At 33.2% G+C, this 15213-nt stretch overlaps 2 protein-coding genes and 1 non-coding gene across 6 annotated transcripts; 2 read left to right on the top strand and 1 right to left on the bottom strand.

The window, feature by feature from the left end:
* Window positions 1-1263: 1263 nt before the first annotated feature.
* On the top strand, window positions 1264-6201 carry LOC108981163. Of its 2 annotated transcripts, none has more exons than XM_018952252.2 (5): window positions 1264-1758; window positions 3605-4396; window positions 5156-5344; window positions 5493-5618; window positions 5710-6201. In XM_018952252.2, the coding sequence occupies exons 1-5, from the start codon at window positions 1708-1710 to the stop codon at window positions 5821-5823; spliced, it is 1272 nt and encodes a 423-aa protein (XP_018807797.1). In that variant the 5' UTR covers window positions 1264-1707; the 3' UTR covers window positions 5824-6201. The 2 variants fall into 2 exon arrangements, with proteins under 2 accessions (XP_018807797.1, XP_018807806.1); XM_018952261.2 differs by lacking the exon at window positions 1264-1758 and adding an exon at window positions 3257-3496.
* Window positions 6202-6268: 67 nt separating this feature from the next.
* LOC118344075 lies at window positions 6269-6442 on the bottom strand. Its single transcript, XR_004797842.1, has one exon. It is a non-coding gene; the product is annotated as a U11 spliceosomal RNA (small nuclear RNA).
* A 4720-nt stretch (window positions 6443-11162) lies between these two features.
* Window positions 11163-15057, top strand: LOC108981178. 3 transcript variants are annotated; one of them, XM_018952289.2, is made up of 3 exons: window positions 11163-11607; window positions 12477-14243; window positions 14619-15057. In XM_018952289.2, exons 2-3 carry the CDS (start codon window positions 12525-12527, stop codon window positions 14781-14783), a joined length of 1884 nt encoding a protein of 627 aa, XP_018807834.1. In that variant the 5' UTR covers window positions 11163-11607; window positions 12477-12524; the 3' UTR covers window positions 14784-15057. The 3 variants fall into 3 exon arrangements, with proteins under 3 accessions (XP_018807834.1, XP_035539538.1, XP_035539537.1); XM_035683645.1 differs by having other exon boundaries at window positions 11163-11224; XM_035683644.1 differs by lacking the exon at window positions 11163-11607 and adding an exon at window positions 11817-12096.
* The last annotated feature ends 156 nt before the right edge of the window (window positions 15058-15213 follow it).

Here is a 15213-nt window from a genome sequence, read left to right on the forward strand (position 1 = left end):
CTTTTTTAAATATTTAAATAAAAATAATATTATAAAATAATATTTTAATTTTATAATATTTTTTATTCAATTTTTTCTTTCTATTTTTTTAAAATTTTAAAAATATTTAACTCAAATTATCTTATTATTATTTATAAATTATCTTATTATTATTTATAAAATTTTCATTTTATCTCCTTCTACAAACGAGATCATTTTTATTGTGCAATATGAACTGGTCTTTATTCAAAACTAATTCCCACCACTATGAAAGTGAAACCAAGAAGCAGGCGACAAACTGGTCAAATCCCAGATGTTATATCATATATTCAACTATGATTTACTAAAATAATAATAATAATAATAATAATAATAATAAAAAGTCAAAAAGAAAACAATTGAGGTTATCCTTGCTAAAAATCTACTACTATTCAAACTCCGCCAGGAATGGTAAAGGCCCGGTCAAAAAATTTTCAGTAGGCAGGTAGTTACATGCCACTTCAGCACTCTTGGCCACGTGTCATCATCATTCACCCTCAAGTGAGTTTACTCTTGCACGCGTTTGATTAGTGAGAGTTAAACTCAATTGTATTTAAATATTGAACTGAATTTAGTTAAATTAAATTATTTATAAATAATAATAAATTAAGTAATTGAGTAAAGAGATTTTAAATTAAAAAATATTATAGGTTTCACGTATAAAAAATTTTAAATTGGGATGAATTTAATAATTTGAGAGTTGAATATTTAAATGTTAGATTCAACTTAAAATTAAACTGAACTCAATTGAATTTAGCTGAATTTAAGAACCAAACGTAACCTTACACTAGCATATGTTTAATTAGTGAGAATTTTAAGAATTCTTAAAAAGAAAAAAAAATAGGAAAAACAAATTGAGAAGTATTTTGGAAAAATATAAAATATATTGTGCATAAAGGTATTTCAAAGTTATTGAGTAAAATATTTATGAGATTTTTTTTTTTTTTTGTAAAAGCTATTTTGGACTTTATGATTTTCAGAAAAATACAAAAACTCTTGGTTGTTGATTAGATATTTGGATTTTTGGATGGAATTTTAAAAAAATGGAAAAATGAAAATACATACCCTTAATATATATTAGTTTCTCCCGAACAACCTTGGTAAAAAAAACTGCCACGTGGACATGTGGGTAGCTAGGGAGGGAACTGGCGGTCCACCGCGAACTTCGGATTGACCCTTCCACATAATGCTAATTGCCAAGTACGGACGCTCCATACCTCCTCCGCCTCTGTCTATATCTGCAACTTCTTGCCACCCCATATCTTCTTCCATTTTCCAACCTAAGCTCCAACGTCTTCTCTCTCTCTCTCTCTCTCTCTCTCTCTCTCTCTCTCTCTCTCTCTCTCTCTCTCTCTCTCTCTCTCTCTCTCTCTCTCTCTCTCATCAAAACCAAAAAAAACCCAAAACTCATGCCGAAATCACTCTCTCTGAAGCGCGTTGCTCTCTCTCTGCTTTTTTTGTCGTTCGGTTTTATTTTTTTTGTTTAGAAAGTAATATGTGTTTTATTGTTTTGGATAAGGCATGTATATATAAATATATGTATAGTCCGAGGCATGGGGCGTGCGTGGGTGCGAGGTCGACGCTATACATTACATGTTTTCCATCGCTGTTTTAGGAGGTTGAGAGGAAATTAACATCCTCGATCGGGGTTTCGCCGGCTGGCTAAAAGGTGGTACGTACGTGCGTACGATGTTTCAGGACGTGGTTCATCCAGTACCAGAGCAGCAGCTTCCCAGCCTCGTAAGGTTTCTTGACCTTGAACGTACAAAGTCTTGATCATTGATTCATTTGTCATGCACGTTCCCCATGCATGCATTCGTTCAAGTATTCTTTTTGGGTGGTGAAAATCGATCATGACCCTTTTTCCTCGTGTTTTCCTTTTGTCTTTCGTAATCACATGCATGTTATTTATAAATCTCTCATAAAAATTCATAAAATTATTTGTTCGTCACGTTAAATTGCTCGACATATCATGAGAAGCTACGCTTTAGGATTCGGCCTCCATGTTCTTATTTTCGCACTTGACGTTTTTCTTTTCAACTTTGCATTAATATTCACGTATCGTATTTGATTTATAAATTTGATCTCGTTAATAATAGTTCAGTTCTGCATTGTCAAATGGAACCAAATTCCCCCCTTCCATTCTCCATTTAGAGTTTTGTAATATTAATGCATGTCATCGTCTGCTCGATCTGCCCGACGTCTTCTCATCTGAATTTGTCATTCATTGAGGGGAGGTTTGGACAGTGAAAGTCTTTTAACTCATCTCATCTAATTTAATTATTACAATTTTTTTAAATTTTAATATAATAATAATATTAAAAATAATATTCTAACGATATTTTATTTAACTTTCAACTTTTATCTCATAAACTCTACTTATCTCATGATCTCAACTCACTATCCAAACATCTCTTAATATATACATAGTGCATGTACGTACCATATACATTCCCAAAATCTTTTGTCGTTCCTATTTTTTAAAGAGATATAAGCTCCAAAATCGTTCTGCTAAATATGTACGTGGGGAATCTGAGATCATATATATATATATATATATATATATATATATATATACGGATTGCTTTACACTGGTTTAGTATTTATATTGGCCGTTTGAGCTTGAGTCGGAGGGAAAGAAAGAAAGAAACTTGCGACAACATTCACTCAAAGACAATATTTCAATCTCGTGTCCAACCATATATATATATATGCTCAGTACCAAACTGTCATTGTCCAAGCTGGGCACCATCGTAGCTGTAGTAATCTGATCTTGAATTTCCTGTACGTAGCTAGTTAATGTCAGGTGTTGTGGTAATATATATGTAGCTTTTCACGCTTCTCTTTTTATAAACTTTTCTAATTACGATTCTTTTGTTCAGTTGGCCGAGAGATGTAAGCTGGCACTGCCACTTAGACAAGCTTTATGCATGGACAGCATTAGGGGTTCTTTTAAGTGCCTTTTAAATTCCCAGTGTTTGTTCAAACTGGGCTATATATTTCTATATGTTGCACAAAAGCAGCATACCATGAGCTTCCTTCTTTGTTTATGTCGATATTGATTTCTAGCCAATATTTGGTAACTTAGTTCCCACATATCACATGGAACACAAATGCGCATCTTTTTCTACTTTGCACAAAAAATCCACCATGAGATCGACCTTCATTTTGCAGAACTTATATATATATATATGTTTGTTTACATTATATTCGACACAGAATATTTGTCAATGGCTACCACAATTAACTAGGGATGACGTGCCATTGAGCAGAGATAGACAGGGAACGTCTCTGCTCTTAGAGATATGCAGCACTCCTTAGAGGCCTCACCTCTGATGTCTGTCTGCAATCTAAAACTCATCGGGAATAGAGAATATTAGTTTTCAGTTTTGATCTTCGTTCTCAAATCATTGCAATTTGATTCATATCCTTACATATAGATATGAAGAATGATGCGTCTACTTTGCTTAAGATGAAGGTCCATCGTATATATAAGTCTCAGAATAAATGTTAAGGTCTACAGATGTTGCAGACTTGCAGTTAATCGTAGTCATGGTGTTGATATTTCTTTCCCCATGTTTTGCAGGATGAGATTTCGAGCCCCCTCAGTGCTCAAATTTTTGATTTTGCAGACCTAGAACTTTTCCATGATCAGACCATACAGAATTCTGAGGGTACTTCTAGCTCGAACTGCTGTTATGAAGAGAACTCTTCCTATGCCACTAATCTTTCCTTACCTACAAATGCAGACAATAAGTTCAACAGCTACGAAGAAAACAATGGAAATCCTAACACAACCTCCAACCCTGCCACCAACACCATCACTAGTACCACCACAGCCACCATCACTCTCAACAATAGTAGCAATCTGTCTGTAATCTTTGATTCCCAGGAGGAAATTGACAATGAAATAAGTGCCTCCATCGATTTTTCTGCAACGCCTTCCTTCTCTGTTTCACCGTTTCTCTCAATTCAACATGAGCAGTTCGATTTCTCTTCAGTGCAGCCTCAGATTCCTATATCAGATGTTGTTGTTGAGGGGCTTTCACAGTACCCTGCTGACCCAGTTGCACCTCTTCTGGGGGCTTCCTTACCGGCTCATGTTTTCGAAGAGGATTGTTTGTCCTCAGTGCCATCTTATGTGCCTTTGAACCCGTCATCTCCTTCTTGTTCTTTTCTTGGCCCTGCCTTAGGAACATACATGCCTGCTGGGTCCATGAATGCTGCTGCATTATCCGCTGACAGTTCTGGGATTTTCGGCGGAAGCATCCTCATGGGTTCTGAGCTGAAACCACAAGAATTGGATTGCCAGGGTGACAATGGTGGAATTTACTACCCAGATTCCATGCAGCGGGTTTTCAACCCTGGAGACCTTCAGGTAATATAGCATGCAGTTCTGTTGTAGCTTATACATTTCTTATCTTCTGCTCCAAAGGAACTAAAAGTAACAGCTTGCTTGGATATTTCAGTGTTGAATACATCGAATTATCAAGTTAACTCTTTAGTGAACATGTACTATCGTGAAATCACTACTTATCACAAGTTGTTGATAGAAAGAGATAGATTTTATTATTTATTTTATATTTTAAGACTTCCCCTCACGTATAGGTTAAACTCTCCCTCAATAGGTGGTTCAATAAGTGGAATGTTTAATTAAATATGATAGAATGTGGAATCATGATTCGAATTCAAGACTTCTATTCTGATACCATATGAAATCACCTATTATCTCAAAAGTTTAAACCGATAGAAATATATAAATTTTATTATTTATTTTATATCTTAACAACCGTAAAACAACATTTAGGATTGAAGATTTTCAATATTAAAACAATATAATGGCCTTCTTACCAAAATTAAGATCTTTAGCTCATGTTAATACATGTTGTTGCTCCTATCCTCGGACTAAAGATTGAAACTTTCTAATTAATTTAGAAGGCGGTGCAGGTAACTGGGGTGTTGCATTTAGTTCCTTATCTTGTACTTCGGGGATCCTAATTGAGTGCTAATCCAATAGCAAAGAGAATTAGATTTAAGATCAGGACCTTTATGGAATGAGTATAAATTTATCTGCTGTTTTTCTTTTCTATTAAAAATGGGACTTTTGTTTATATAGCTTCTCCATTTTTCTATAAAGGCACTCAGCGCAGAGAGTCAGCGATTGGTAGGTAAGGTTGGAAGCTCTAGTACTCCATTGGCATCGGAGATTTCAAGTTTGGAAGATTCAACTTACAAAGTAGGAAAACTCTCCGTCGAGCAGAGGAAAGAGAAGATCCATAGGTACCTGAAGAAGAGGAATGAGAGGAACTTCAGCAAGAAAATAAAGGCGCTCTCTCTCTCTCTCTCTCTCTCTCTCTCTCTCATGCACAAAAAAAAAAAAAAAAAAAACCTAGGCATTGATCACCACTATCATATGCACATCATTGTCTTAAAATTTGAGTTCTTAATGGTCGTCTATACACATATATATGCAGTATGCCTGCCGCAAAACACTAGCAGACAGCCGACCCCGAGTCAGAGGAAGATTTGCAAAGAATGATGACTTTGGGGAAGCTAATAGGCTTGCTTGTAGCAATCATGAAGAGGATGATGAGGATGAAGTAAGATTTATTAAGCATGTTAGCTAGAAAAAAAAAAAAATCTTGCATAAATAACTTTCTCACCCACGATTCTTATATTATGTACATGCAGGTAGTAGTTGTGAAGGACGAAGATGATCATCTGGTTGATTCTTCAGATATCTTCACTCATATAAGTGGAGTGAACTCCTTCAAATGCAACTATCCAATTCAATCCTGGATATGACAGATAGGTTTTGGGATATCAAATATTTTTACAATTTTGCAGGACCCTGATCTTTTGGCCTGGATGCATCTATCTATCCAGTTCATTTAGGATACTAAAAAATAAAAAATAAAAATAACTGGGTCATTATATATTTATAGAATATATGGAGGAGTCAGGATCATATAAAGCAAATAACAAAGTAGTTTTTTTGGGGTACATACTATATTCCTCTTGTTGTACTAACAACTTTAAAACCCAAAAGTTGTGCAATTCCAGATGGCAAACTTGATTGCTGGAAATGGTACTAAAGAGAGCAAGTTTAAGTGTGTATGTATTAAGCTTCTGGACTCTGTGCATCTAAACCCCATATTCATGACAAGGTTGTTCTTTTTTCCATGTACAGAGTGCATTAAATTGACAGTGAGATCATGCATGCTCAAATAAACTTTCATACATCTTTTTTTTTAGGGTCGGCCGAAACGAGCCAACCCTGTAGGATTCCACAAATTATGTCGGCCATATGTCTTGACAGCCATACAGCACTCACCAGTCGAGGGGGAGCGTTCTTTATGTACAGATAAACATGATATGGGCTCCATTTTTCTGCTCAAAAACTAGAGTTGCACAGACCCTTTAGGATTCCTTTATGCTCAAAAACTATTTTAAACACGAGAAACCAACTCAAATCCATTAGTAAGGAAGAGGAGATAGGGATTAGTTGATTGTCCTTCTGGGACACTGTATTTGACAAGTTATAAATGATATTCGTAATCATAAAATGTATAGATGCCGCACACTCTTTTTAAAAAAAGTAAATAAATATGAGATTCACGTGAAAATTTTAATTTTTTAATAATTAATCTCACTTTTTTTCAAAAATAAGACACGACATTTATACAATCCATAACTATGTATCAAGCTTCATTTGTAACTTAAAATTATTTCAACTCATCTCAATTTATCATTATAATTTTTTCAAATCTCAACATAAAATATAATAAAAAATTTAACTTTTTTAAATTTTAAAATAATAATAATAAATAAAAATATTTTATTTATCTCAACTCAATTTAACTCCATCAATATTCAAACCCACCTAACATTACTACTGACAAATGCTGCCCAGAAAGCTAGATGGCATTTTGAAGAGCAAAACAACAAAAATGTTTATGTTTTTTAATGAGTTGTTGGTTGGACGGCTCCTATGAAAACAGAGCTTTTCTTTGTCAAAATCAAGATTCAGGATCACCCATTGAGCCTGCAATGGTCCAACAATTGAAGATTGAGTTGGTCCCACTTCCATAACTTTGTACGTCAGGATGTGAAAATTGCCGGGAATTCTGGATTTGAAAAAGGAATTCTAATTGTACACGAAACAGCTATACTCGTATTGGCCGAAAGCAATCAAGGTAAGAAAATAAATTGACATTTTAACATTTCAAAATGATTTTTTTAATATATTTTCTAATTGGATCATACATTCCAAACGTATCTTTTGAAGATTATGATACATTTTTATTAATTTTTTTTAAGTAGACTTATCGTTTAGGTAAAATTTTATAATCCTCAATCATATCAATAGGGATGATGGTTAACAGTTAATCATTAAAATAAAAAAAACTATTTAAAAATTTAAGATTAAATACAACATTCTTCTTGATTTTTATCACTTTTAAAAAATAACTTAATCATATATATATAACATATATATATATATACACGATCATCATGATTATTTGCCATAGCTAGTCTTGAAAAGAAAATCATTCATCAAGATTTTTGCATCATTTAAAAAAGAAAGACACTTCTGCTGTAAAGCAAATGATCATTTGTTCTTCTTCAAAGGATTAGTATGAACATAGTGGTTTTGGGTTCAGGAAATCATTCGACTTTGACAAACTCCACATACAAAACATATCATCGTCAGCATGCATACATATGCCATGTAGACTGATGCTGCACTTGGAGTGTAAAGGGTTCCTTGCAGTAGAGTGAGCACGAAGGCTCACTTTTGAAGGAACCAAATTCAACCCATTATAGAAATTTCATCTAGAATTGACCTCCCGGCCACCTCTTTAATCAAAACTGAAAAGAAAACTTTTCTCAATTATTGTACAAATGCATCGCACACATGAACATGATCGATTGTTTTTTGTTGTTTTGTCACGTTGGTTGCACTTTAATTATATATGTTTATATTACGTTTTGTTTTCTTGTGTTTGCGTGTTGAAGTGGATATAATTATATTGGTATTGTGTTGACTATATGCAGCCTAATTGGTTAGGATAGGAATAGGGTTTGATTTTTTTATTTCAGTTATTTTATATACAGTCGGTAGATACAACTAGCGTGCAGTCGTTCATGTCACGTCAGATTTAAAATGAATTATTTATTCTTTCTCTAAATGCACATGTTCTCTCTCATCAGCGCTCTCTCACTCTCATCAACTCTTTCTATCTCTCTCCCATCAGTTATCTCTCTTATCAACTCGATCTCTCTCTTATGAGCTCGATTTTTCTCTCTCATCAGCTCAATCTCTCTCTCCTCAGCTCTCTCTCATCAACTCAGTCTCTCTCATCAAATGTCTCCATGTCAGTCCCGTTTGTAAAAATTGGCATCATGAACTATGCAAAATAGAAGCCAAAGACAAATCAAGATTTTCAAACTGCTCGTTCATGCAATGAATTTATAGAAAGTAATTTTACATATAATCGTGAAGTATGTAAACATTTTGAAAAATAGTAGAGTCCACTATTAAAAAATTAAATTTTTTTTCATGTAGATCCCATATTTTATTCATTTTTTTCAATACGATTACGCGGTGGTTACACAAATCATAGTTGCAAATATATTTTCTCTTTCACAAGTACTTTATGCTCTACTAAGAAATAATTTTAGATGAAATATGAAAGTTAAAAATTAAAAAAAAATATATTGTTATAATATTATATTTTAATAATATTATTATTTTAAAATTTTTAAAAATTAATTATTTATTATATTTTATGTAATAATTTAAAAAAATTATAATAATAAAATGAAAGACAATCTAAATCTAAATGGAGGCTTAAATGTTAAGAGTATGGGCCGGTGTAGCACGAGGATGGCTACCGACCTGATTCTTTTATTCATTTTTTATATCTTTAAATAGTTTTTTTGTAAAATTCATAATATTATTTTAAAAATATTTCACTAACTATCAAGTAAAAAATAAATAAATAAAAAATCATTAGGATCCATCTTGGAATTCTCGGTGAGTTTAAAATTATTCTTAAACTCATTGAGAATAAAACATCTCATAATATAATAAATTATTTCATCTCATCTCATTTTATATATAATTTCAAAACAAAATTATCTTATATTATATAATCATTACAATTTTTTTAAATTTTTATATAAAATATAATAAAAAATATATTTATTTTTAAATTTTAAAATAAAAATAATATTATAAAAAATATTTTATTTAGTTTTTAATAAAATATTTCGTCTCATTGACCAAATGACGCCTAGTATTTCAGATAGGGTAGTGCTACAGCTCCCGCTGGGGGCTCTTGCTGGGGACTGCAGCATGTATTTACCATTTACATGTATTTTTTTTTCAAGTTGTTTTTTAGATAAATTTTTTAATATTTTTAAAATATAAATAAATTTAGAACATCATTAAAAATAATATCTTAATCAAAAAGTAAAAAAAAGAAATTATTAAAAAATACTTCCTTAATCATAAAGTAAAATAAAAATTATAAAAAATATTTTTTATTTTACTTCGTAATTAAGAAAGTATTGTTCAATAGTATTATGAATTTTTTTATAAATGATGATGCTAGAGCCACCACTGGGAGCTCCCGCTGGCTCTAACATAGTATTTTTTCATGTATTTTTTAAAGTTATTTTTTATATAGATGTTTTTAATACTTTTTAATATTTTAAAATTTTAAAATAAATTTAAAGCATCATTAAAAAATATTTTTTTAACCAGAAAGTAAAAAAAAAAGTTATTAAAAAATACTTATTTATAAAAAATATTTTAATATTTTAATTCGTGATTAAAAAAGTATTTTTTAATAATTTAATAAATTTTTTATTTTTTTAAAATATTAAAAAAATCTATATAAAATAAAAAACAAAAAAAAAAACATATAAAAAAATACGAACCCCATCGGAGCATTATTCTTTCAGGTAATAGCGACTTAACATTTTCCTCTGCAATAATATTTGAATTTGACGCCGCAAACAATAAATAAGCAGCAGCGGAGAATATTAGAAATTGCTTCGATCTCAAATTAATCTCTAACTCATTTCAATTTATTATTATAATTTTTTTAAATTTTAATATAAAATATAATAAATAATTCAATTTTTTCAAATTCTAAAATAATAATAATATTAAAAAATAATATTCTAACAATATTTTATCATCTCAACTCAACTCAACTCAACTCAACTCACTTCAACATCCAAACACAATTTAAATCCAATAACAGCTTTAAATTGGTCTGGTTGGCGGAATCTCAGAGGTGTAGAGTTCGATATCCCTCCCCAAATAAAAAAAAAATAAATAAATAAATTGTGATGTGGGTCAGGTATGTGTAGACCGTATCTACCTCAAGATCACTTCCTACTTTTTACAATTGAAATATTTTCTGACAATGACTAAACTATCCTTTATTTTAAAATATAATTATATAATATATTGTAAAAAGTTACGTATATTTATTATTTTTCATTTAAATTAGCCTGAGATTTCCTTTCAATCCAATCCAAGTTTCTTATGATTCATTATAAAAAAGGAATAAGTATTTCATGAATACGATTAAGAAAATAGTATTTCACGAATATGTGACATGTATATGATATTTTTTTAAAATTTAAGGAGCCGAAGACCCAAAATAAAAATAATTTGCTTCTTCCAGGTGGCCCTTCGTTCTTTGGCTTTAGTGGAGACCTGTAGCTATCGTGCAAACCAGCTCACTTTTATCTCCAAAATTCTTTTTTATTTTTTTAAATATTTTTTAAGTTTTTTAATTTTGGGTGCAACTGCCAAACTGAAAATGGATTTTGTAATACGCTTCGTATTTTGTATTGGCCTAAAAACATGCAAGAATAATATAAAATGGAAAGTAGGGTCCCTTCCCTTCACGAGAATCCGGATTTGGGGGCCGAGGAGGCACCTAAAGGCTACTAGTTTGATATTTAAAAATCTAACTCATAAATCATTAAATTAATTTCAATTTAAAATTTTTTTATACGCGTGATTGATAATTTTTTTTAATTAAATATATTTTTAAATTCGTTTCACCGTCTTAATTTATTACTATTTATAAATAACTTACTATTTCTAAACTGGGGGTAAGAAACGTGGCTGACAACCCCATTTCATCACCCACTACGCCACTCGTTTCTCTCTGTTCAGGTAGTTTCTCACACAATCACACTCTCTTGCCATCTTGCGTTCCTGGAAATTAGAATGATCGTTTTCTTCAAATTAAAATAGAAAAGAAAAAGCTTTAGAAGCTAATATTAGAGCTTATACTTCTTTTCGTGTGCTAATTTCGTTTCCTACTCTTCGCCTTTTCTTCTCTTTTCCTTCTACCGTTTGACATTTTACGGGGGTTTCTTTGTTTGTTTTGGGGGGGGAGGATAACGAGAACAAGCTCGAAGTTTGAGGATTAAAAGAGTGTTGGCATGTTGGGAATCACCTGCTTCTCTTCTGGTTGAAAGTGGGTCTGTCATCTGTGTTTTTGTCTGTCTTTTTGACTAGGGTCGTATTGGTTCTTCTTGGATCCAATCTTTGAGGTAAGAAAAAGTTGCTATTTTTTAATTCGTTCTATTATTATTTTTTATCCTGTCTGCAGCTTGTGCTGGGTTTTTGGTTATGGTGCATTTATTATTGTTTTTTCAGTCACTTTGTGGCTTTATGGCATTTAGTACTGATTTTGTTTCGTGGGTATCCTGAATATATTTGTTTTTCTTTGTTTGTTGGGTTTTTTGTTATAGTTTTTTATTTTTCTTTTGTAATTTTATGGCTTTATTCCAATCTTCTTCTTCTTCTTTTATTTTTTTGCGTTTTACTGAATACACTTAAATCTTTTTTTTTTCTGCGTTCTTTCTGGGGTCTTGGAAAGATATAGTGCTGTTTTAGGAGGTGTTCGTGTGTTGAGCTTAGCTCGGTGGTACCAACTAACGTCGAGGAATTCCTTGAATGTAATTTCAGTGGCCTACCATTTCATTTGAACACGAATGAAGTTCTTGCGTGCGTGTGTAGCATCGAGGAATTCTTCGAATGTAATTTCAGTTTCCTACCATTTCACTTGAATGGAATTCTTGTATGTGAGTATGGGTGATTATTTGAGGTTTGTATATCTGCATGTATTTCCACCAATTGTTCCTCATCTTTTCTTGTTTATTAATCTCTGTTTAATTCACTCAACTAACAGTTTATTTGTTATCCTATTCATATAAGTAACGTGAAGTAGTAAGGTTTCTTAATTTGTTCTTTTTCCCCTTTCGAACTAGAAACTAATTTTGTTACAACGAGAAAGGGAAAGTTGGAAGTTGCTTGTTATTTCATATGATGTTCGTATCTTGAGAAATAAATCAAAATAAATTACCGATGGAATGCTTCTGTTTGGATATAATAAACTGCTTGTCATGATTTGTGACAGCCTATCTCGTTGGATCTCGAAGATGGAAACTAGAGTCGTCCTACATTAATGTGCTTTAGTTCATTGGATCGGAGGATGGATCACACATTTGTTAATGCCTGTGAAGATGGCTGGGGAAAGGAACGTTCAATGCATATTTTGGGCAATGACAGGGAATTATCCGGAGAAGATGGTCTGGATTTTTCTCAGTCAAAATCAAAAAGGTTGGTGAAAAGGGTAAATTCAGGCCATGCTATTATTTTGAAGTTTAAGCAAGCTCAATTGTGCAGAAGTTGCAATCGAGGTACTTTTGGCTTGGACAGTAGGATTCCAAAGCATTTGGTAAGCATAGACGAGAAATATCTTCGTCGTTGCTTGGAATTGATTAATATCAATGCATCAAAAGTGGCGTGGTGCAAGGCATCTAATCAGGCTAAAATTAGAAGCAGAGATGCATATGATTCTCCCAGTTTCATTTTTGAATGTCCTTTGGAATCTGGGACTGGAGGTGTAGTTGTCAGCCCTGCAGGACGATGGATTGTAGGTACAATCATGGGAAGTAAGAGTATGCAGAACATATTGAAGAGCCCGTTATTTCACCAATTCAGTGCCTTAGATAGCAATGCTAATTTCAGAAGATCAAACTTGAATGACGTCAAAGGCTCAATATGCTATGATATTATGAACTCTCCCAGTGGTTTAAGTATATCTTCACCGCAGAAACCAAAAAAGAAAATTCCACTGACGGGAAGCCATAAAAATGGATCTGATAGTGAGCACAAAAGGGTTGTTTCTGTGTCAAGCACAAACTCTATTTGTTCTGATCAGCCTTCTCCTTCTCCTTCTCCTTCTCCTTCTGCCTTTGTTTGTCAGGGGATGCTTCAATGTACATGGAAGGGTGGGCTTCCTCATTTTGTATTTTCTACAGATGATCAGAGGGAGGTCTATGTAGCAAACTTGTGGAAGGTTGGGTCGACAGATGATAAAGCTGTGGACTATATATACTCATTCTATTCAAGAAAGGATGGCCAGAAGGACCATGGAGTTTGTGATAACTTAGTTGGTAATATGAAGGTATCAGCTTCTCTCACCCACTGTCTGGACAATTCTAAAATCAGGGAGACTGAGTTCGTTTTGTATGGTGGTGATGAACATTGTGGCATAGAGGCAAACGCTTCAAGCCTCAATCAGAGAAAGAACAAAGGGTTCCCAAAGAAAGTGGTGCAAGTGTTCAGAACGAGTCACTCATCCAAACATAAAACAATGTCCAAGTCTGGTGGATCCAGTACCATACCGGAAAATTGCTTTTTGGAGTTATGCGGAGATACAGGAAGCAACCTGGAAGCACTTGGTATGGACGGTAAGTTTGAAAATCATTTTCTGCCAAAATCTGAATTGGCTGCCATTGTTGTGAAAGACTATGTCCATGACAATCATCAAGAGGAAATTGGAGGTTGGGGCTTGAAATTTCTCAGGAAATTTGGGTCTAGGAAAAAGATCGATTCTCTGGAAGCTTCAGTACATTGTGAAAGTCACGCTCGAAATATTGGCGATTGCTCTACAACCATGGACATTCTAATCCCAGCAGGTCTGCATGGTGGTCCAAGAACCAAAAACTGTGGCCCTTCTAGTCTTAGTGAAAGATGGAGATCTGGTGGACACTGTGACTGTGGGGGCTGGGACATCGGGTGCCCTTTGACAATACTTGAATCTAGATCGAGCAAGGATAGAATTTTGCCCGAAGTTGAGACGCAGGAGGAGTGCAAGCCATTTGATTTATTTAAACAGGTGCGTTAATATCCTTGTGTTCTTTTGCTTGTATATGATTTAAAATTGCAAGTACTATGTCTGTCACTAATAGCTTGAAGCTGTAGCTACCATAGAGTTTGCTTTTGCCACACTGTATTACTCTATTATTCTCTTTCTGTTGTGAGATTTTCATGATCAAGGTTAGAAATTATTTGAAATTAGCAAGGTACATATTTTTTCTTAGTTTTGCAGTATTCTATTGACTGAGAAAGAAAGATGACATACTTCCAAAGAGTTAGCTTGTCATAGAGAGATTTTAAGGGGATAGTTTTTCATATTTCTATCCGTCGACTTCATATATGTGCCATATTTAGACACGCATAGTATAACTGTGTCCAATCTTCAAATTTTCAGGGTTCACAGCATCCCTCTCCCACCTTGAGGATGGTAAATGTTCATGATGGTTTGTATTTCATTCATTTTCAACCAATTCTATCAGCTCTGCAGTCTTTCTCGATTGCAGTAGCAATTATCCACACGCGGAGTCCCGCTCTCCAACCCAAATATGTACAAGACTAAAAGTAGCAAGGTCCAGGTTTGGTGTTTATGTAATAGTTGTACCCTTTCTCTATTACAGTAGTAAGTCAATTTTAGTATCTATAAATGATGAATCGAGATATTTGTAACTTTCTCTTGATTCAGAGTAATAAGGAGAAGATGGTGATAGGGAATGGGTATTCATTCATATTGTAGGTTAGTTGGTACTGAAATGGTTAACTTTATATTTTTATTCGTAGACCAAAAACTCCTGTAATCTGCTCCTTTATATGAAATCTACAAGCTTTTGGTGTAATGTTTGGTTCAAAATCATCTGGATGACCACTGGATTATAATGAGATTTGGTGGACACGATCTACAGATCTGGAACCGATGCTGAAAAACGATGTTATGGTTTGAGGGGTACTTCAAATTTCTTGAAAATGTCTGGTCGATGACCTTTAACAATGCA

Source organism: Juglans regia, chromosome 12 (assembly GCF_001411555.2).
Source record: "Juglans regia cultivar Chandler chromosome 12, Walnut 2.0, whole genome shotgun sequence".
Classification (NCBI taxonomy): domain Eukaryota; kingdom Viridiplantae; phylum Streptophyta; class Magnoliopsida; order Fagales; family Juglandaceae; genus Juglans; species Juglans regia.

Bases quoted from the DNA above. Each gene is read 5' to 3' on its own strand.
- LOC108981163 (XM_018952252.2), top strand. From the start codon at position 1,708: ATGTTTCAGGACGTGGTTCATCCAGTACCAGAGCAGCAGCTTCCCAGC. The intron at 1,759-3,604 runs GTAAGGTTTCTT...CATGTTTTGCAG, and splicing joins AGCAGCAGCTTCCCAGCCTC to GATGAGATTTCGAGCCCCCT. The intron at 4,397-5,155 runs GTAATATAGCAT...TTTTCTATAAAG, and splicing joins TCAACCCTGGAGACCTTCAG to GCACTCAGCGCAGAGAGTCA.
- LOC108981178 (XM_018952289.2), top strand. From the start codon at position 12,525: ATGTGCTTTAGTTCATTGGATCGGAGGATGGATCACACATTTGTTAAT. The intron at 14,244-14,618 runs GTGCGTTAATAT...TCAAATTTTCAG, and splicing joins CATTTGATTTATTTAAACAG to GGTTCACAGCATCCCTCTCC.